Source organism: Cervus elaphus, chromosome 5 (genome assembly GCF_910594005.1).
Source record: "Cervus elaphus chromosome 5, mCerEla1.1, whole genome shotgun sequence".
In the NCBI taxonomy this organism is placed as follows: Eukaryota; Metazoa; Chordata; class Mammalia; order Artiodactyla; family Cervidae; genus Cervus; species Cervus elaphus.
The window spans coordinates 94,836,920-94,859,358 of record NC_057819.1 but is presented as its reverse complement, the minus strand read 5'-3'; the positions used below and the strand labels follow the sequence as shown (position 1 = coordinate 94,859,358).

Below are 22,439 nucleotides of genomic sequence, written 5' to 3'. Positions count from 1 at the left end.
TTACTCGAGGGAATCCACGCCACCCGCCAGCATGTGCAGGTGGTTCAGCGTTGTGATCGAGGTGGTCAGGTGGCGTTTGGCATGATCTAACTGCTTAATGTCGCGGGTGATTTCCTTCACCTAAATAGTGCAAAACCACAGGAGAAAAAGGAGGCTGGTTAAGATGGATGTCAACCCGTCTGGAAGTGGCCTCACAAGAAAATAATGCAAACAAAATAAGGACAAACACACCTCGAGTTAGCCCTTGGAGAAAACACAGGTGTTTTCCCAGTGCAGACCCAAAATAATTTCCAATCAGCCCGTTTACATTTAATTTGGCATTTCTTCAGCAGACTTTACCCAGGGCTACAAAATCCTCAGTTGTGAGAATGAAATGAACTTTATTCTTCACCCCAAATGGTGTGATCCTAATAGTAACTGAGTGTGGAGCACACGGGGTCCGGGAGCTGAGGACAGCGGATCTCCTCCTGCACAAGGTCAGGAAAGTACGCTCCCACAAGGACATTACCTTCTGGCAACGGGGCGACTAGGTGTGGTACAAAATGGATAGTGTGAGTCGGCTAATTCTATTGAGATATTCTTTATTCATGGAACTAGGGTTCATTGTCCAGTCTCCACAAAGAAAAATGTCTTCTCAAATCTCAAGAGGACTAAAATGTAACCCATGCAAAATAAGCTTAACATAGTATCATAAGAGGAGAGTCTTCAGGGAGACAGAAGGCAACTGAGGGAGTAAAATTCCAACAGTGTTGATGGTGGTTGGTGGTATGGCCGGGAATCCCAAGAGAAAGAAACATTGTAGCTGGGAATGTTAGTACTGGGTTGGCCAAAAAGTTTATTCGCTTTTTCACGAAAAAGCTGAATGAAATTTTTGGCCAACATAATGTATTTCAGTCACTAGAAAAATACATTCAGTAGTGAGATGGGAACAATTCTCCAACTTTATTAACACTTAGGCGGATTTCTCCACTAAACTGTCCAAGACCATGCTGACCAAGAAATTTTCTGAAAAGTAATTTGGTTTCCCAGGTTCTTTGACACCTGGAGGAAAAGACAGCAGGCATAAACATTCTAGTTGCTAGAAAGATAGATCTCCCATTAAAAGTGAAAAAGCCCAGTGAGTTAAGATCATGTGACCTGATTTTTTAGTTTGATCACCCTCGGTGAAGCTATAAAGTAAAGGTTCATGACCTGAATAGCTCAGTTCCACACTCACAATCCTGAAAAGCTGACTGGATCTTAGCAGGAAAAGGTCTCTTTCCAGGGACTTGCCCCATCAAGTCTGCTCTCTATATGACCCTCAGGCTATCAAAATGTCTCTATTTCTATTGCGGGGTCTGGGGGGGTGGAGCGTAAAAAATCTATCATGTGTTTAATAAATAAGTAAGTTTGGGGGAAAAGAAGATCAAGAATAGATAGGAAATAGGAGTGTGGCCCTATAATTGGATCACTCCTTTCCAACACTGAAATAAATCATCATTTTCCTTCCCACCAAAAAAAAAAAAACAAACCCCTGCCTCTCTTCCTGTGTTCCTTAGCTCTACTGCAAGCGTCAGGGGTCTTTAACTACTATGTTAAAAGTCAGCATCATCTGTGACTCTTCTCACCCCTGTGTCACTAATCAGTCATTAAATCCTGAATATTCTTCCTTTGCCTCATCTCAAGAATCTGTCCCATTCCGCTCCTCCTCAGGCGCTCGCTGCTCCCAGTAGAGCAGGATCCTAAGTGCTCAATGAATCCCCACAATCTCATGACGTATGCACGACTATCACCTCCACTTCACAGTGAAGAAACAGAGGTACCGAGAGGGTAAACATCAATAACTTGTTTGAGGCCCACAGGGAGTCAGGAGAGAGGGTGGATCTGAAGGCAGGTGGTCTGATGTCAGAGGCTGTGCTGCTCACTAATGATATCAAACTGATCCCCACCCCCCATGCCCACCACTGAAGCCAGGCCCGCCCTGCCCACGTTCCACATCCTGCCCAACCCTGCCGAATGGGCACTGACGAGAAGCGCAGGATCCTTTGGAGTGTGACCTCGGGTCTGTCCCCGAGTGGATTGTGATAAGACGTAGAGAGAGAAGTTTGTGAGGGTTTAGGAATCTGTGTCGGAGAAGGCAGTGGCACCCCACTCCAGTACTCTTGCCTGGAAAACCCCATGGATGGAGGAGCCTGGTAGGCTGCAGTCCATGGGGTCGCTAAGAGTCAGACATGACTGAGCGACTTCACTTTCAGTTTTCACTTTCATGCACTGGGGAAGGAAATGGCAACCCACTCCAGTGTTCTTGCCTAGAGAATCCCAGGGACAGGGGAGCCTGGTGAGCTGCCGTCTATGGGGTCGCACAGAGTCGGACACGACTGAAGTGACTTAGCAGCAGCAGCAGCGGCAGGAGTCTGTGTGACCAAAATGAGTAGGAGGGAGAAAATGACAGTAATAATGGCTTTCATTCATTGAGCAACTAACACCAGCCCAGTACTATGCTCTGTGCTCCTCTGACAAATTCCTTTAGAGGTAGTTATTCTTCCTATTTAGAATGGAAAAACTGGTGGGCCCCTCAGTCGGCAGATGGACCCATCCCTGGAGGGCACCACTGGTAGAGGGAGACCTTAAACCCCTCAGGGCGTCTCACCAGTGGGATGCAGCCCCCCAGATCCAAGCCCAATTTTCAAGTGGTATTACATGTCGTACATCTGAACTGAGAAATGGGTGATGCGAACAAATGTTAGACAGAGAAATCCAAAATGACTAGACAACTATTTTGGGGACGGAGAAGAAAAGAACATTCCCTCCTTAAAGAGAGGGCTGCAGATGCCGGCAGCAGGGAGGCTGAGTCACTGCGTGTCTCCTGGATCCTCCTGCATGGGTGTGGCATGTCCTCCCAGGGCTGGAGTTGGAGACATTGGGTGTGGTTGATGGCAAGGGGGAAGAACAAGTCTATTAACCAGTACACAACTGGATGACAAGTCAACTTCCTCTGCTGGTGCAAAAATGTCAGGAGGAAACAACTCACCATTTGCTCTGATTTTTCTGCTTTGTCTTTGATATCTTTGATTTTTCCGAAGAGCTGCTGTATCGCTTTCTGGGCCTCTTCAAGTGCCTAGAATGAGAGGAATAAATGAAACACAAGGCAGCACTAGTCTCTACACTATGATCAAGTGCAGCCTCAGAAGAAAATGCCAGGAGTTCTCTTGCTTCGCTGCACTTGTGCCGACGATTTCACCTGAGTCCTGGGCAGCAGAGACAGAGGGAGTCCAGCATTTGGATACAGGCAGATAAACATTCAGGGTTCTTGCCAAGTTGAATCATAAAGTTTTAATTTAAAAACTAAACTATTTCCTTCTATCTCAGTGAACACTAAACATACTGATGATAACAAAGAAACAGGAACGCACATCTGCCTGTGTGCATGTGCACACACATGCAGTAACCCTCAAAAGCCTGCAGAGACACAGAGGTGGCTCCAGATTTCGGAAGTTCCAGAAGATGGAGCCTTCAAAAAAAAAAAAAATCAGAGCTGTGCATGAGGACTCCAGAACTGTGGCCAACCTTAAAGACATTTCTAGGTACCCCACTTAGAAATCAAGGAAGTTACAAAGGGACAGAGAAAGCTAATGGTGAGCCGAATGTTTCCACTGAAATAAACCCCAACGAAGACGACACCCCATGAAAAGCATTACAGCCCACAGCTGCAACTGTGCCAGTCTGGGAAGCGGAGAAGGTGCTCAGTTACACACTAGCAGAACACACATACTGGTGAGGGAGGCAGTGGCCCGAAGAACTTAAGTTTTATTTCATCAGACACAGTTCATTTATTTTGGACTTAAGAGTGGTCTGTCTTAACGGGGCCTCCTGAGCCCTTTAGAAATGTAAAAAGTCTGAGTGTGGCCATCTGTGCCTGCACGGGACAAGCAGCCAGCCTCCCAGAGAACACCCTGACAGAGGCAAGAGGACAGCAAAGCTGTGATGTAGGCAGAAGGACAAAAGCCCTGACAGATTTGAACCATCGCCTTCAGCAGAAGCCAGACAGAGCTGCCGCTGGACTACGAACTAACACATTTTCCTTTTTGCTGAAATACATCTTCAATAAGCAAACTTAAGGCGGCTTCCTGGGCAGGTAATTCCTCCCTGGCTGGAAGGAGGGACTGTGTCTCCCCGTCCTTCCCTGGCTTCCTGGAGGCTGCTTGTTCTGATGCTGGGACTACTTCCTCCTTCTGGAGTATCTCACCCAGTGTGGCTCAGCCCCAACAGAGGTCTCTTCTGACCTTCTTGAACCTCTGGGATCGGCAGGGGTTTCAGGCTGGGGACGAGGAATGCCAAGCTGCTGCGTGAGACTGTGTCTCAGCATCCTTTGACCATTCGTTGCGAAGACTGAGGTGATGCTATTTGAATAAACAGCTATTCATACCACCTCCCGGGGCAGGCAGAGTGTGCATCTGCTCTGCTGTATCACTGAACTTGTATCTACCAAGGCTGGGGCGCAAAGGAGCTTTTATACTGGTCATGTCTGCCATCTGGGCTAAGGTATTTTAATCATCAGACGGTTTGGTCTCAGAACAACAATTGGCATTGGTATCTGTAATTTGGGAAATGTTACCTGAAGAGGAGTAACCAGTCCAAATGGGTGATGGAATGGAACTGGGTCTCCCTGAGCAGCCCCTCAACCCCAATCCCTCCCGAAAGGATGCCTCACTCAGCAACTGTTTCCTCTCTGCTTCCCACCACCCTGCCTTCCTCACCCCCAGATTCAGCACCCCCAAAACAGTTGTGGAGCAGTGAGAGATCCCGCCACGTTCCAGCCAGAAGGCAGGTGTCTGAGGCCTCCCTGTGCCGTCACATACCAGCTGGACAAGCTCTCTGGGGATCGGTTTCCTCATGTGCAAAGGGGACCTACTTCCAGTGTTGTTGGGAGGATTCAAGGACATAATAGGTGTAAAAAACTGCACAGATACTAACTAGGTCTATTTCCAGGGCTTATGACCAGCCTGGGCAAATGTACGTTTTTCACCTATGGATAGATACATACATACACACCTACTATTCTTCCCTCTCACTCACCACCTCTAGGCCTGCCCACTGTCGGACACTTCCTATCCTCAGCCACGGCCCCTGTGAATCCATGCCCATCTATTGCACCTCCCCACCCCTCCTAGGAATGCCCTTCTTCATTTCTAATATTTACTTCCTCAAAACAAGGATACAAGATTCTGCTGAGCACTGTTGACTGCCATACTGCCCAACATTAGAGTTCCTAAGATGATGACAAACCAAAATCAAGCTCTAACAAAATTTAAATGTGAAAAAGTAATAAATGATCTGTTTTTGTGCCAGTGCCATACTATTTTGATTGCTGTTGCTTTGTAGTATAGTCTGAAGTCACAGAGCCTGATTCCTTCAACTTCATCTTTCTTTCTCAAGATTGCTTTGGCTTTTTGGGTCTTTTGTGTTTCCATATGAGAAAATTCATGGAAGATTAGGACAGAAGACTGCCACCAAAATGAACACCAGAGAAGTCACTGATGACCTTGACAGGAACAGTTTCAGTGGAGTCAAGGGAACAGAAATGGACAGTGGTGTGACAAAGCGGAGGCGGTGTGTATGAAAGCAGGGATCAGCAAATGACACCTCAGGGCAAAATCTAGTCTGCCACACCTGTTTTTGTAAACAGTGTTGGCTTGGATCACACTAATCCCTTTCATTTAGGTTTTACGCTTCCCTGGTGGCTCAGAGGTTAAAGCACCTGCCTGCAATGCGGGAACCTAGGTTCGATCCCTGGGTCGGGAAGATTCCCTGGAGAAGGAAATGGCAACCCACTCCAGTATTCTTGCCTGGAGAATCCCATGGATGGAGGAGCCTGGTGGGCTACAGTCCATGGGGTCGCAAAGAGTTGGACACGACTGAGCAATTTCACATTTCACACTTCACTTGTACAACGCAATAGCATGGATGGGTTTTTGTCAGAGACCAGATGATATATAAAATCCAAAACATTTACTACCTGGTCCTTAACAGAAAAAGCTTGCTGACTCCTGGTTTAACTATTTTTTTCATAAAGCTTTTGATATGAGAAGATAAGAGAGAAAATGAGAAGAGGAGAAATTGATAGGGAAGTAGATGGGAGGGTGGGTAACGGAGAATCACAGAAGAGAAGGACTGTCTGAGTATAATTACCAATAGCTCCTTCTCACTCTCCAACGTGACTCTGGTAACAAAGCATCACCTCAACTAAGGGCTTCCCTGGTGGTTCAGATGGTAAAGAATCTTCCTGCAATGGAGGAGACCTGAGTTTGATCCCTGGGTTGGGAAAATCCCCTGGAGAAGAGAATAGCTACCCACTCCAGTATTCTTGCCTAGAGAATCCCATGGACAGATAGGCCTGGCAGGCTACAGTCCATGGGGTTGCAAAGAGTTGGACACAACTGAGCAAATAACTTTCATTACTTTCACCTCTACTACAGCATCTAACCAAAGCTGGAGCATAGTTAGAACTTGACAAATACTTGCCAACAGATTATAGACGCCATGGGGTACTCCTGAGAAGGGCAGCAGTGCTGAGTGACTGCTCTGGATGAGCACAGCCCTCCCTAACTCCAGGCACCCCTCACTGTAAGCAGTGGTTCAAAACCACAGCACCCCACCTTCTGTAACTGTTATCTATGTGGCTAATGTAAAGTCTAAGGCCCCCAGTGCTGCCAGAAGTGAGTAAATTCTCAACCTACTGGACCTTCTAAAAAATGTCTGGTCATTGCGTGAGAGAGCACTGCAGAGGCCCCTGCTGGCAAGTTCCCATCAAAAAAGACTCACTTTTTGTGGCACAGCATCCAATTGCACAGAATTGTGCATCCAATTCTGTGATCTTGTTGGTCACGTCATGGTCTAAGGATGCGCTGATGGTGTGAAAGCCAAAATGTTCTCTACCCAAATCCCCTAAGACATATGACATTCAGTGAAAGGAAAGGCAAGAAGGGCTGCATCCTACGCTTCGATCTCAGGTCTGAAGAAGTTTCCACAATCCTTTCTCAGAGAGAGGGTTTCTGTCTCTATTTCTCTCTTCTTCTCCATCTGGCATCCTACCAGAACTGTCTCTGCTTAAGGTACCACTTTTTCAGCGAAGAAGTTAAGACTCACACCATCTTACATTTCACAGTCTTAAAGAAAGATAAACTGTCTGCCAGATTTTTTTTTTTGTTTTCAGGCTGGAATACTTTTGCTTGTTATAACAATGTACTGAAGTTGAGGAAATTTAGTATAATTCATTTTCCAGAGCCCAAATGGTTCTTCTGAAGTATTTGCTCCATCAAGCAAGTCCATTCTCAACACCTACCCTAATATTTGATATCTAATAATCAATCACCCTGGAGGAGGAGTGTTTTGTAGTTGGAAATATCCTAGGACCTACAGAAAGTCAAGACTTTACTTTTAAATGACCCTAAAATGCTTTTATACCTAGCTAATGAGAAAATGTGCTGAAAGAATGATTCTGGCACTGCCCCTAGACACTCATTAAAATAAAATGTGGCTACTTTTCCATTCCGGGCTGTATGTGGATTAAAAACAGAACTAATCACCCAAAAATGTCTGCTTTCAATCCACCCTTAGTGGAGTTTCTGAATTGAGCACTGGAGTGTGGCTGCAACCTGCATCCAAGGATGCTATTAGGAAGCAGTGACTGTGGCTGTCCTCTTTATTGACTGAGATTCTGCAAATGGGAGATTCAAGGCGACCCACTGAGCTAGCCTAGAAGACTCAGCAGAATCAATTATGCTATCTCTGTATTTTTGTGCATTATTGACTGTAACCATTATTCTTAATTTTCCTTGCCTCCTGAAGTAGATGCTGAATGGTCTACCTAAGCCTCGCTAGGTCATGTGCATGGAAGATAAGCAGTGTGGAACCTGGCACAGACCTCACTGATTTCTTCTTTTTTCAACTCCCCCCCCACTCGCCCCCCAGAACTGTTGTCTGCCACCTCTGTAGACAGAGAGGATCTGAGCCAATGAAAATGCCTAGAGAAACTAACATCCCCTCTGGCTCCTAGATGCATCTAATTTCACTGTCTGAAAGAATTATACTGCCTTTATCCTGTGAGTCCACGGGCAGAGATTGAAAACTGAGATCCCATTTGCTGCCACCACAGGAAGGAGGAAGAGGCTGCTCATTTTCAGAACTGATAGGGCTTTAAGTTCTCTGAAAAAAAAGTAAGGGGCTAATGTTCAAGGTGACTGGAAAGAAAAAGATATTTTCCCACTTACTCTGCTATCATTTCTGTTGTTCAACTTTTACGTCTGCCAGTTCCCTTCCTATTGTTTGGAAAGACCACACACAGTATTAGTAAAAAGCAGGGGGTTCTTGAACCAGCAGATAGGGATTCAAACGCCAATCTTGCCACTAACTGTGTGATTTCTGTCCAGCCACTCAACCTCAGCATCTAAGAGGCACACACTCACCATCCCCAGAACAGGGACAATAGTCCCAACCCAAAGACTTGTCAGGAAGGAAAACAGGGCTTAGCAGTGAACACCTTGGATACTGTTTACTCAATACATTGCCTTCCTCCTGGGAGTTTTCCTCTATGTTCTAACAGAGTTGGCTGTCCCAGAGGTAGACCAGGCCCAAGCTGGGCCACTTGGAACTTTTCTGTGATTTTCCAGGATGAATTGGGAAACAAAGTTCCTCTCTCTCTGGTGGAGGCAGCCCCAGGATGTGAAATTAGGGTAGATGGTAGCTGGTCTCCAGGTAGAGACGATGAAGCTGACACATGGAGAGACACCCAGAAAGATCCAGGGCCGTATTCGAGGGCCACCTTCTGTTATTTGAGAAGCCTGGCAGCAACACTATTCTTTCAGAGGCTGCTCAAAACAGGACAAAGTTAGCCTTCCAGGGACTTCCCTGGTGGTCCAGTGGCTAGGACTCCACAATCCCCGTGCAGGGGCCCTGGGTTTGATCCCTGGTCAGGGAAGTAGATCCCACATGCCACAACTAAGACCAGCAGCCAGCCAAATAAACAAATAAATAGGGCCTTCCAAGCAATCCTTTTACCTAAGCCAGTGTGAACTGGGCTTTGTCTTTTGTCACCCAGAGAATCCTGGTGGAAGACTCAGTTCATAAATGGGGCTCACTAATGGTATTATTATTCCCTGGTTTCCCAGATGGAGTGTGACATTTCAGATGAGACTATCCCTCTTAGAACAAAGGCTGATGACCCATATTTTAGAGCTTTGCAAGTAGGCTGGTTAAGTCCAACATCTGCAGGGCACCCAGAAGGGTGGCTCAAGGATCTGGGGGTGGTCTTGCTAAATCATGTTGCAAATGAGCCTTCTCTAGAGGAAGAAAACTTCAATCTCTTGCTCACCCCACCAATAAAAAGTGAGCGCCTACTGCCTATACTAAAGCTAGATACTGAGAGAAAAAGATTGCTAGATGGGGGACGTATCTTTAAAGAGCTTGTGAGGGATACATAAGAAATATCAATGGAAATAACTAGAAGATGAGACCAACAGAAAGAGGTATAAACGCCAGAATCATTTGGGAAGCAAGGGATTCCACGAAAACACTGCAAAGGGTGACCATATCTGATGAGGCCTAAACAGGGGGACCCTGGACATCCACTAAAGGCAGACATCTAGGGGTGAGTATGCTCAATTTATGGAATGGCTCTTCTTTTGACACTGTTGGCTGGCCTGGCAGCACTGAGAGCTGTTGCTATGGAAACAAAGCATCCCCAGCTGAAGGAGAGGTGCTTTAAAAAAGTCTCAGCAATAAAAATAATGCAGCCTGTGCCCCAGGACCGAGCCAAACGGGAGCAGAGGCTCCAGGAATCTCACCGCCATGGATGGCTGCATGAGGACAGCATCATGATCCTCTGAGGCCTCGAACACACCAGGCACTTCCGGGTCTGGCAGCCCTGGTCAAATGCCAGATGGGCACCCATCAGAGGCAAAGCACTAGACGCTAACACAAATTCTTCCACAGCCCATTCAGAAACCCTGGGTATAAAGGGGCTTTACTTAAAGCACAGATTTCTTTCCAAGTTTGGGAACCAAAAGAATGTAAAGGGCAAAAGGAGTAATTTTCACCTTATTTGTTAAAAGGCTCTGTTCCACCTAAGTTACTTTAATTTATGATTTCTGCAAACCACATCCCCAAAGATGTGAACCAAAGAGTTCATTTTTATTGTGTTTAGGAAACAAGCCAGAAGTTAAAGTCCTAAGACGGGGCTGGGACACAAACTCAGCAGTACCCAAACAAGACTAAACATTTACATTTTACAGTTCTGTGTATATCTATTATCACCCATAACTTAAAATCTGTTTGCCCTGAAATAGCGGGATGTGGGGGATGTACTCAAGCACAGCTTCCTTTGATGAAATGTAACCCCTGAGGATGAGCACATTTAAACCAGCAACTCCAAATGCAGCTGGAGAAGGAAAAGTTCAAACAAGAGTCTCAGCTGCTTTTGCAGAATAAAAGGTACAGAAATTCAATACTTAGAAGATGGGGCACATTTAAAGGAACAATCTGCTCAGATTTAACAAAGGACTACTTCCTGCTAGGACTTCCCAGATGCTAAGTTAAATTTTAATCCTCCATATTTTACCATCACATCTAATTGTAGTCACTGAGTAACAAATGCTCATCTATACTATGGATCTTCATTCAGATTTGGCTTCTAGATGTTCCTTCAGCTGATTTTTTTTTATAGCTCCCTTCTTCCCAGGTGGCTCAGATGGTAAAGAATCTGCTTGCAATGCAGGAGTCCCAGGTTCAATCCCTGGGTTGGGAAGATCTCCAGAGAAAGGCACGGCAACCCACTCCAGTATTCTTGCCTGGAGAACCCCATGGGCAGAGGAGCTTGGAGGGCTACAGTCCATGGGGTTGCAAAGAGCCAGACACGACTTAACGACTAACACTTCCACACTTTCTGTACCAAAGCCCTTTAGGCTACACTCCCCTCCCACCACCACCACCGCAGGTTTCATCTGGAAGACTGTTTCTTCCTGCTCCACTTCCCTGAGGATTGGATCCCCTGCGCTCAGGACCACAGGTGAGCAGTCAGCACTCAGTTCTCCCTGCCTGCCTGCCCGGAGCTCTTCTCTTAGTCCAGCTTCTTCATGCTGATAGGGGCCTAGATGGTTAATGAGGCCACAGTCACAGTCACTGTTTGGACTCCCCTGTGAACCAGTTAACTTTTCAGGTCCACAGTGGAGAAAAAGTGGTTCCTGAATCTGTTTTTTTTTTTAATTTGTCACTGTTTAAAAAAAGAGAATTTGGTACACACCAGTATGACCAGATCAGAAGATCTGGACCCTGGGTCTTCCCTGGTGGTCCAGTGGTTAAGAACCTGCTTTCCAATGCAAGGGATATGGGTTCTATCTCTGGCTGGGGAACTAAGACCCCACACGCTATGGGCAACTAAGCCCTCGCGACACAACTCCTGAGCCTACACGCCACAACCAGGAAGCCCGCGTGCTGCAACGAAGACTTGGCATAGCCAAACACAGAAAATCTGAATCCCTTATTATTAATAGTGCACCCAGTGTGCTTTGGGGCAAGTCATAAAACAGATGTGAGCCTGTTTCTGCATCTGTAAAGCAGGGAGAGTAAAATCTAGGTGGCCTAATGCACATCTTCGTGAGGACGAAGTAACTGATGCAACATTTTGCAGAATGTAAGATAAAAATGTTTATTTGTTTGGGGGAGATTTTTTTTTGCCACACGGATTATGGGATCTTAGTTCCCTGACCAGGGATCGAACCCGGGCCCTGGCTGTGAAAGCGCCGAGTCCTAACCACTGGACTGCCAGGGAATTCCTCAAAATAAACAAGGTTATCTTGTAATAAAACAATAGCATTAGAGATTAAGACAAAAAAGTCAAAATGTACCTTCTGTCCAAGCAACTCAAAATGTGCCTTCACTTATAGTGAATCAATTGAGAACACACTAGGCTTCCACCCTCTTCCTTCTAAAGATCTGAATAACCACAGGGCTGACAAGTGTACTCCAACTGGACCACAAGATGCTGAGAAATCCAAACCTCCAAATATCAGAATCTCCAAGTAGTCAATGAAAAAGAAAGTGTAGCACCTGGCCTAGCATAAGTGATATTATCATATGAACAACAGTTGGCTATCTATCCCTACTGCTGTCATGTGACTGAGAACAAGAAAATTCAGAAATGTGACAAGAAGACAAGGGTCAGTAACTAGGTCAGAGATGGAATAAAGACGTCCTCAAATTACCTCTTCTGTTTTATAAAAGATGGCATTTGGACCATCAGATTTACCTATCAGTAAGTATATCTCTAGAAGAAACACCCTCCTCTGGTTGGGGGCTGTTATGAGAGTGACACTAATGTAGATTACCCAACATGCAAATTCTAGGTGTCACATAACACAGAGGTGAACATGGCATCTGCTCAGAGGGTCCACAACATAACATGGAAACAATAACTAGAAATCCTGGCATGTGATCCAATGCTATATGAATTTTAGAGCTTTGACTTAGACAACTACAGAACACCAAACCAAAACAGACTAAAAAGGCATTATCTCTGATTTTGCAAAACTAATCTCCTTCCAGAGACCTTAGAGTCCAAACTAGAGCAAAGGAAATTTTATAGTTATGTTACAGACTCCTGAAAACAGGGATTTATGAATGGAAATGTTGACAGAACCACCAAAGAACCGAATTCATACTGCTCTAAATTCTGTATTTCCATGGATGAAAGAGCAGAGGGGGAAAAAGGAGGTCAAGTTCTCACACGAAGTAACAGTTTCAAATTCCCATTCATTGTTCAAACACACCTGGATGACTTCTGTCAGGGATCTAAAACCCAGAAATCTTCACCCTGTCAGCAGTTATACTACAATTTTTCTATGGGCAAACAGACTAAGGATGGAATTTTCCTTCCATCACTAACAGCTAGCAGTCAAAAGTAAGAGTAACCTGGGTAATAGCCAGAGCAGCTACAGTTGTGATGAATGGCATTTTCCTCTTTAGATGTGGAGACTCTAGTTTAAACCTGTGACTGCCCTTAACATGGAAACAAGCAGATGGCAAAAGCTATGCTTGACCTTCTTTCTTGGCTTCTGAAGAGTGCCAATTTACATGGAGATGGCTCAGAAGAATAACAAACTTCAGTGTTCCTTCTTGGCAATACTATTTTCCTAAAACCATTTTCAATAATCGTGTTGCACACAAGTGGGACTTGATGTATTTCTAAGGTCAGGAAGGAAATAGTCCAACTGTTGGACGTGCTAACTAAAAGAAATCATCCTGGTAGTTTTCTGTTTTGAAGAGGGCAGCAGCATTATTGTTAGGTACTGAACACAAAAACTTAAGCCTGTAACTAATCTGAAACACACTGTCTATATGTATTAAATGAAAACAAAACAGCAACCTATGCTTGTCAAGTGGAAACATATATTATTAAAGTTCAGAACAATATGGAAAAAATGTTTCCAAAGAGATTAAATAATGAAATGATTAAAAAAATCACCATATGATCCAGCCACTCCACACCTGGGTATGTACTGTAAGGAAATGACAGCAGGAACTCAAACAGATATTTGTATGTCAGTGCTCATTATGGCACTGTTCATGGCCAGGAACACATGAGTGGATAAACAAAACGTGATATGTACATGTGATGGAATATTATTCAGTTGTGAAAAAGGAATGAAGTTTTTGAACAGGAATGCAAATCCAAGATAATCATGCCAGAATTCAACAAAAAAGGACAAAGCACCATGATCCAGTAGGTATTTAAGGAGGGTTAAATACTTAAAACAAAACAACACTAAGCTAATCATCAAATGGAAAAACCGTATGCTCATATCTGAAGAAGATGGAAAGGGGACTTCCTTGGTGGCCCAGTGAAAGGGGGCTCTGCACTCCCAATGCAGGGAGCTCGGGTTCAACCCCTGGTCAGGGAACTAGATCCCACATGCACAACTGAGAGTTTCCATGCCGCAACTAAAGATTCTGTGTGCCACAACTACGACTGGGTACAACCAAATAAGCACATAAATATTTAAAAAGAAGAAGGGAATGCATATAATAAAATTCAACATCTCTTTTTCTGGCAACCAGGGTTAGTGAACCAAGGTCATGAGGATAAGCCCTTAACACAAAATTTGGAAACCAGAGACCGGCACATTCAGTGTCGCCTCTAGAGAAGGACCTTTGTTTTGTTCACTGTATTATCCCCAGACCCTGGAACAGAGCCCAGCACGGAGAAAGCACAAACTTTCTGTATAAGTGAATGAACAAGTATACGAACTACAGTCACTATCACTAAAATCAAGAACAAACTGCCTACCATTCCTACTTACTGAACACTGAAATACTATTAAAAGCATTTCTAAAAATGTTTAAATCTCAGGATCTCTTTATACTCTTATCAAGTATACTACTAAGAATCCCAAAGATTTTGTTTATGTGGGTTACAGCTATGGATACATACCACACTGGAAACTAAAACTGAGAAATTTAAAAAACATGTATTAATCCCTTTAAAAATAATAATAATAAGCCCATTACAGGTTAATATAAATAACATGCTTCTAAGAAAAATAACTCTTTCCTCCAGACAAATTTGAGAGGGTGGCACTATTTCTATACCTCTGCAAACATCTTTGGTATACACTTTAACAGACACCAGTTGGACTCTCATATATGCTTCTATATTGAATCCGTTGTGATGCGTTGTTTTAGTTGAAAAATATGAAAATCTGGCTTCATACAGATTGGCAGTTAAAAAAGAAAGCAATATTTTAATATCCTGTTCAGGTACTTGTGGATAATCCTTTTTGAAACTACAGCAAAACTTGAAAAGCTGTAGACTCTTTTTTTAAACTGAAGTATAGCTGGTTTACAATATTGTGTTAATCTCAAGCATCTATAACTGACTCAGAAATTTTATAGATTATACTCCATAAAACATTAGTTACATTCCCTGAGCTGTACACTATCCTTATAGCTTACTTGTTTTACACAAAGTAGTTTGTTCCTCTTAATTCCTTATTCCTATTTTGCCCCTGGGAAGATCCCCTGGAGAAGGGCATGGCAACCCACTTCAGTATTCTTGCCTGGAGAATCCCATGGACAGAAGAACTTGGCAGCCTACAGTCCATGGGGTCGCAAAGAGTCAGACACAACTGAAGCGACTTAGCACGCACACATTGTTTCCCCTTCCCTTTCTCTCTCCCCACTGTATCTGTGGGGAGATATGGTAACCATTATATCTGTAGGCATGTTTCTGTTTTGTCATACTCGTCCATTTATTTTTTAGACTCCACATATAAGTGATAAAATGCAGTACTTGTCTTCCTCTGTCTTATTTCACTAAATATAATATCCTCTGGGTCCATCCATGATGTTGCAAATGACAAATTTGTCATTCTCTTTTTCATGGCTGAGTAGTATTCCGTGTGTGTGTGTGTGTGTGTGTGTGTGTGTGTGTGTGTGTGTGTGTGTACACTTCACATCTTCTTTATCCATTCATCTATGGATCAATATCTTAGGTAGCTTCCATATCTTGGCTATGAAAATAATGCCATGAACACTGAGGTACATGTTATCTTTTTCAATTAGTGTTCTCTTTGGATATATTGCTGGTTTTGTATGGTAAATCTAAGTTTTTCGAGGAAAAGTGGTAGATTCTTAAAGATTGGTTGCAGTATGGAATCTGAAATCTTACTACTGAACTTCTGATACTAAACTACATTAAAAGCCACTGGTCAGTTGTGCTTTCGCCCAGGATGCAGAAAGCTGGAAAGAGTGTTGCCCTTAAATTAACAATGAGAAAAAAAATAAAGCAAAATCAAAACTTCTCTGAACCCAGCAGAGAACTGAAGGCAAAAGTCTCCTGAAATCAAGAAGAGATGGGGACACCCCAGTGGCTAAGAATCCAGGCTCCCAAGGCAGGGGGCCTGGGTTTGATCCATGGTCAGGAAGTAGATCCCACATGCTGCACCTAAAGATTTGCATGCCCCAATGAAGACAGAAGATCTCGTGTGTTGCAACTAAGATTTGGAGCAGCCACATAAATAAATTAAAAAAAAAAGAAGTTTCTTACAATTAAAGCTGTACAAAACTGGAACAAATGGTCCTGCGAATAACAAAATAGTGAGCTGCCCATCACTGCAAGTATCCAAGCAGAAGCAGGATAATGAAATGTCAGAGATGTCATAGAAAGGATTCCTGAACTGGGTGGGAGGTGGTTCTACAATGATCTTATATGCTTCTTCCAAATCAAAGTTTGAGTGAGCAGAGCTGAAGATGGTAATAATTTTCTTTCCCTCCCAAACCTTAGTCTTACTTTGGTGCAATAGTTACATTATAGACAAGCTCCACACAAGAGACTGAAGTAAGTCCTGGGACTGATCCTCTCTTGATAATTCTTAGTGAGCTGACTAGGAACTGATCAAGGTCTGGCTACTCTTATAATTTCACACGCAAACTTTTTCTTCTTCTAACCCACTCCTCTAGTCACCTCTCCTTCTACCTCTGTTCAAGCTGTCCATTTCAATTCTTGGGAAGTTGTATAAGTTAATTTTCAAAGCATACTGGCTCACGTGCTTACTGTGTTGACTCATCTCATCCACAAAGTTTCAAACATGTGGGTATTTAATTAAAGCTTTTGCCTAATGATTTCAACAGATAAAAATTGGGAGAATTCTGAGCTGTATCAGCTTCGTATGAGCACATTCTGGTTAGAAAAGGTCATGGACTAGACCACTTCAAGTCCGCCCACCTAGGAGGTGGTCGACATGGAAGGCTCTCCCACATGCGCAGCAGAGTGCTAACCAGGAGGTGGGCGTTTCAGAAATGTCAGGAAACTAAAGAAACGGCCTTGCTGTGTCTTCAATTGCCAAATCACTTCCTCTCCACAAATAATTTTGGAGTCAGAAACACTGCTTTCCAGAAGGACCTCTTCTGCAAAAGATATCTTTGAAGACACTATGAATGTGAAGTCAACACTTTCCTCTTATTTACACAGATGACAAAGCATAGCTGTCCTGGGTGCACACAATCAAGAGGAAATGGATGAAAGGAAAACTTCCTTTTGTCCACATTTCTGCTCTCCCCTTCTGAGTGTTCCCTCGAAACTTCGGAAACAAGTTTTCTGAGGGCAGACTTTCCTCTGTTCCAGAGAAGAGGGAACCGAGGACTCTTGACCTATAAAGCCCAATGTTTTGGAACATCTGTAATTCTCCTGAGTCCATGCCAGTCAGATGGAGCCTCTCTTCAGCAAACCACTGGCCAGTGGGGCTGGACACTAAGGCTTTTTCACCCCTACGAGTTGACAAGGATAGGACTCAAAAGCTCTCTGGAAAAAAAAAAAAGTCTCTCCTTCAGCTTGCATTACAAACTGTTGGAAAACACAGATGGAGGGGATGACAGGAAAAGCAATTACTTCTCCTGGGCTTCCTTTCTGTCTGGATTCTAAGGAGACGAACACGAAATTCCATCACAGATTGAAATGCTATCTAAACATTCTTGAAAATGTGGCGCTGCTCTCTGAAATATGACCTGCCTTGCTGCAGCAACCTATTAATAAGTGAAGGTGGAGAGGGCCGACTCTCCTCCAGGCCATCTACCTCAGGGCCTGCCTCTTCAAGACCGCCTGTTTGTCATCACAGGTTAAAACATAAATAACTGAAAGGTACAATATCTACTCAGCATGACCCAGCAAAAAGTCCTGATGAATGATTCACTTTATTTTCACATTCTTAAAACTGTAAATACCTGAGAATCTCTGAAGTATTTCAGGGTTTCTAGTGAGCCCTTCTAAATATAGGCGGAAACACGCTAAACAGCAGTGTTATTATTTTAAATGGTAGATAGCTGGGACTAGTCAAGCACCAGTCAAGCTTTAAACATCTTTAAAGGGACACACACACTGGTCCCAGTGATGTTTTCTGGTAGAGGGCTTTTGTTTATTTACAAATACTAGATAATCTTCCACAGACCAAATATTTAATACAGTTGAATAAAATGTTATGGCAGGTGGACTTTGCATTCTGAGAAATGCCAAGATGAGAAAGATACTGTTCTGGTTTCAAGGAGCTTACACATTAGCCAAAGGGACAAGATGTGTTCAGTGTAAGTCAGAAAAGCAGGGGCCAGGGCCTGTGGGAGTTTGAGGGCAGAAAGACTCTACCTCTAACTGATGGCTGCTGGGATCGACTTTCTCATCTATGAAATGAGAAGAGTGGACCAGATGAGCTTCAAGTCCCCTCTGGACTTGGATTTCTAATATTCTGATTCCTTTGGTATATCAGTTGAGCAGAACAAAAATTTCATAAAAGAAGTAGTATCTGAGCTGGGTAAGATTTCAGAATGGAACTACTGGGAGAAAAAAAGGAGAACGTGCCTTTTAGGCAAAAAGAAGAACATAAACACTGGTGGCTCAGGAGGTAAAGAATCTGCCTACAATGCAGGAGACCAGGGTTTGATCCCTGGGTCAGCAAGATCCCCTGGAGAAAGCAATGGCAACCCACTCTAGTACCCTTGCCTGGAAAATTCCACAGACGGAGGAGCCTGGAGGGCTACAGTCCATGGGGTCGCAAAGAGTCAGACAAGACTGAGTGGCTAACACTTACCCACACTTACTTACTTACTCAAGCATAGGTCCATAAAGCGTGGGACATGCTTGGAGAGCACGAGGCTTTCAGTGTGGACGGATCACAGCGGGAGACAAAACACGACCAGAACTAAATCAGAAAGTGAAGGAGCAGGATGCAGGCTCAGAGATACCTGACACCCAGCAGGAAGACAGGGAAACCTCCGTTCTCTCATTTCAGTGTGACTTTCGGCCTGGCCCTGGGTGAGCTGTGCTACAAGGCACAGCTTCTGCTCTAAGGGATGCTGAGTGACAGCTCATGGCTGCTCTGGGCAGCCTATCTCTGCCAGTAGTGGGATGAGTCTGCAAGCTTCCTGCTGCATACGGGACAGATTAGTAAGAAAGTGCTCTGTAAGCAGGCAGATCAATATTCTGGTCAGTTGGTTGTGGGGTCTTGAAGAAATCAGAGGATAAAATGAACATGGAGGAATATGTTACTTACTTGCCTACCATCCTGTCCCACATTTGTTTGACCTCTTACGACAGTTCGAATGTTGTCATCCAGTCTCCTAGCAAAAAAGTGTTAAAGGACACAAATCATTAAAATAATCTTGATTCCAGGTTGACCAAAAGAAAAATGCTAGTAACTTTTCCTCAGTTTCTACAGACTGCAGCTACTTATTCAGAAAAAAACCAAAGAAGTTTGGATGATACAAGGAAGACTAAAGCCCTGGACCCCAGTGAGGGGGCAGCAAAAGTAGTGTAAGAAGCCAAACACAGCACAGACTGATGAGTCATCTTTGTTCTTTTTTCTTAAAGGTTATTTTTATTTAATGTTCAGAACTGGTCAAAACGACCAATATAACTTGTAATACTTTTCATGGAGTAAACCAGAAATGACAAAGTTGCTGAAACTTTATGGGAACAAGCCAGAGAATTCAAGTTATCCTACACAAAAACCTTCATCAGTAACACCCTTAAAAGATATAAGGAGCAAGGTGATACACGAAATCCGTGCTTCGCTGCCTGGGCCTTGACCACAGGAAACAGATCTGTGGCCTCCACTTCCTCTTTCTCCTACAGCTGAACAGAGGCCATTTAATGGTACACAACCAGAAAAATTTATATCAGTCAATTTCATCCTTCATTTGAAGAAGCCATTAGAAAAAAAAAAGTTCGGTGGGAGAAGCTGAAAATAACTGGCTCATAAGTGATTTTTAAATCACTGGGGAATTTTCATTTTCTGTGCAAACCCTTGACAACTTAGTGGTCTCTACTAGAACTATTAAGAGTTAAAGTCAGCCCAAACAGTAAACAGGCTTCTTTGCACTTTTCAAGGTACTCAACTGAACAAAATATTAATGGCAGAGGTCTTTACCTGAAACCCAAAGGTTGTCTGGGAAAAAAAATCATCGCTTGGATTCAAAATGAAGGTTTTTCCTCATCAAAAGTTAAACAGCAACAACAAAAACTATTTAAAGTTATGACATCAACCATTACAGTAATAATTACAAAGAACAAACTTTGAGTATCTACCATGTATTAAAACTAGAAATTTAGACATGGATAAACCAGAATAAGACAATCTGGCAGGAAGGGACATTTGCTGACCACCCTAGACATCCTGGATTAATCACAATGTGTAATAACCAGCCACCACTCACACCAACCAGCATATCTGACCACGCTGTTAGCTGATAAGTGCCCAATGGATAAAAATATAAGTCCATCTTCATTTCTAAGCCTTGGGAAAATTAAAAAAGGGTAGGTCTGCTAGGGAAATAAAGCCATTAAAAATACAGCAATGTTTTTGCCTCCTTTTATAATCAACTGTTCTAAATGGCCTGTTACAGATTCCTTTTTTTAAAAAATAAATAATTGAAGACGATCAAAGAATTGAGTTCTCTGCCACAAGGCTCATATGGAAACCCAGATAAAAGAACTATTCTTTTAAAAATTACCATCTTACAGAGAACCTGAGATTTCAGTGTTCTCACAGGTAAGGGTGATCATTACTAGATGAATAGCATATTTTCATTCATTATTATAATCACATGGTGTTGGGCTTCCCTGGGGGCTCAGTGGTAAAGAATTCTCCTGCCAATGCAGGAGACATGGGTTCAGTCCCTGAACTGGGAAGATCCCACATGCCGAGGAGCAACTAAGCCTGTGCGCCACAACTATTGAGCCTGTGCTCCAGAGCCCAGGAGCCGCGACCACTGAGCCCATGTACCACACCCACTGAAGCCCGAAGGCCCCGGACCTCACGCTCCGCAACAAGCCGCTGCAGTGAGAAGCCTGCACACCACAACTAGAGAGCAGCCCCCACTTGCTACAACTGAAGAGCCCGGGCAGCAACAAAGACCCAGCAGGCCCATTAATAAATAAAGTGGAAAAAAAAATAATCACGTGATGTTACTTACCTTATTTTCAGTCTAATTTTGTTCACAACTTCATCAATGTTTGCCAGAGACTACAACAGAGAAGGAAAAGTGCCAGCTATTATTTCACTTCCTGGAATTCCTCTTTCACAAAGAAATGATAAACTATTTAAATGGTTATTTTTTTATATATATAATGGCTATTTATGACATCTCAAAGAAACTAATCATACAGTACAATACAATTTTTCTTTAAAAGAAAAAAATGTATAGAGAATTCCCTAGTGGTCCAGTGGTTAGGACTCAGAACTTCCACTGCCGGGGTCCAGGTTCAATCCCTGGTCTGGGAATTAAGAGATCCCAAACTGCGAGGTGTGGCGGGGTAGACGGGGAAGTATAACAATAGTTGACAACAACTGCAAAACCCATCCCGGAATCTATCTTTTGTTAATAAAATTTACTGGAAAACAGCCATGTCCATTCATTTACATATTATCTACAGCAGCCTCTGAGCTGCAAAGACAGAGCTGAGTAGTAGCTCCAACTAAGACCGAAAAATCCACAAAGCCTAAAATTACTATTTAGCCCTTTATAGGAAATTTGCTGATCCCTGCTATATAGGAACACGACAAATTCATTCACCAAAATCCTCAGGACCACAACAATGAATGAATGATTACAACACACAACACGGATCAATCCTATATTGATAGGTGTGTTTTGTGAGCACACATACACCAAACACAAGAGTGTATATTGTATTTCACTATGTAGTTCAGAAGAAGTGAGTGAAACTGTTCTGCACTAGAAGCCAGGACAGTGGTTAACTGTGGGGGAGGCAGTGACAGGGAGGGACAAGAAGGAGTTATGAGAAGAGATTTTACTAATGTTTTATTTCTTGGTCTGGGTGGTGGTTATCTGACTTTGTGTGTTTGGTGAAAATTCATCAAGTTGTACACTTAGAACCTGTGTATTCCTCCACATTATGTTCTATGTCAATAAATAAATTTTTTTCCCCTAAGTGTCTAGGTCCATTAGAAAAAAGTCTGGAAGAATAAATACTAGTAGTTGGACTCTATACTAGTAACTACTGCTGCTGCTAAGTTGCTTCGGTTGTGTCCGACTCTGGGTGACCGCATAGATGGCAGCCCACCAGGCTCCCCCGTCCCTGGGATTCTCCAGGCAAGAACACTGGAGTGCGTTGCCATTTCCTTTTCCAATGCATGAAAGTGAAAAGTGAAAGTGAAGTCGCTCAGTCGTGTCTGACTCTTCGAGACCCCATGGACCGCAGCCCACCAGGCTCCTCCGTCCATAGGATCCTCCAGGCAAGAGTACTGGAGTGGGGTTGCCAGTTCCCTCTCCTACTAGTAATTATAACCTGTGAAATCACTTGCAGTAGCTGTAATTTATGAAAAAGAGGGGTTTGAAGTTTTTCTTCTTTTTGCCTATGGGTAGTTTCTAATTGTGGAATACTGACAATGCACTGCAATTAT

The 22,439-nt window shown here is 43.5% G+C and overlaps 1 protein-coding gene across 1 annotated transcript in view; it reads right to left on the bottom strand.

The window, feature by feature from the left end:
• VPS53 (VPS53 subunit of GARP complex) overlaps positions 1–22,439 on the bottom strand; it is a 122,200-nt gene that overhangs the window by 90,290 nt on the left and 9,471 nt on the right. Inside the window, exons 3-6 of the mRNA XM_043903317.1 lie at positions 20,989–21,038; positions 19,068–19,134; positions 3,011–3,097; positions 5–120 (exon numbers count right to left, since the gene is read on the bottom strand). Coding sequence (XP_043759252.1) covers positions 5–120; positions 3,011–3,097; positions 19,068–19,134; positions 20,989–21,038 — 320 coding nt within the window. The remainder of the gene's footprint in view (positions 1–4; positions 121–3,010; positions 3,098–19,067; positions 19,135–20,988; positions 21,039–22,439) is intronic.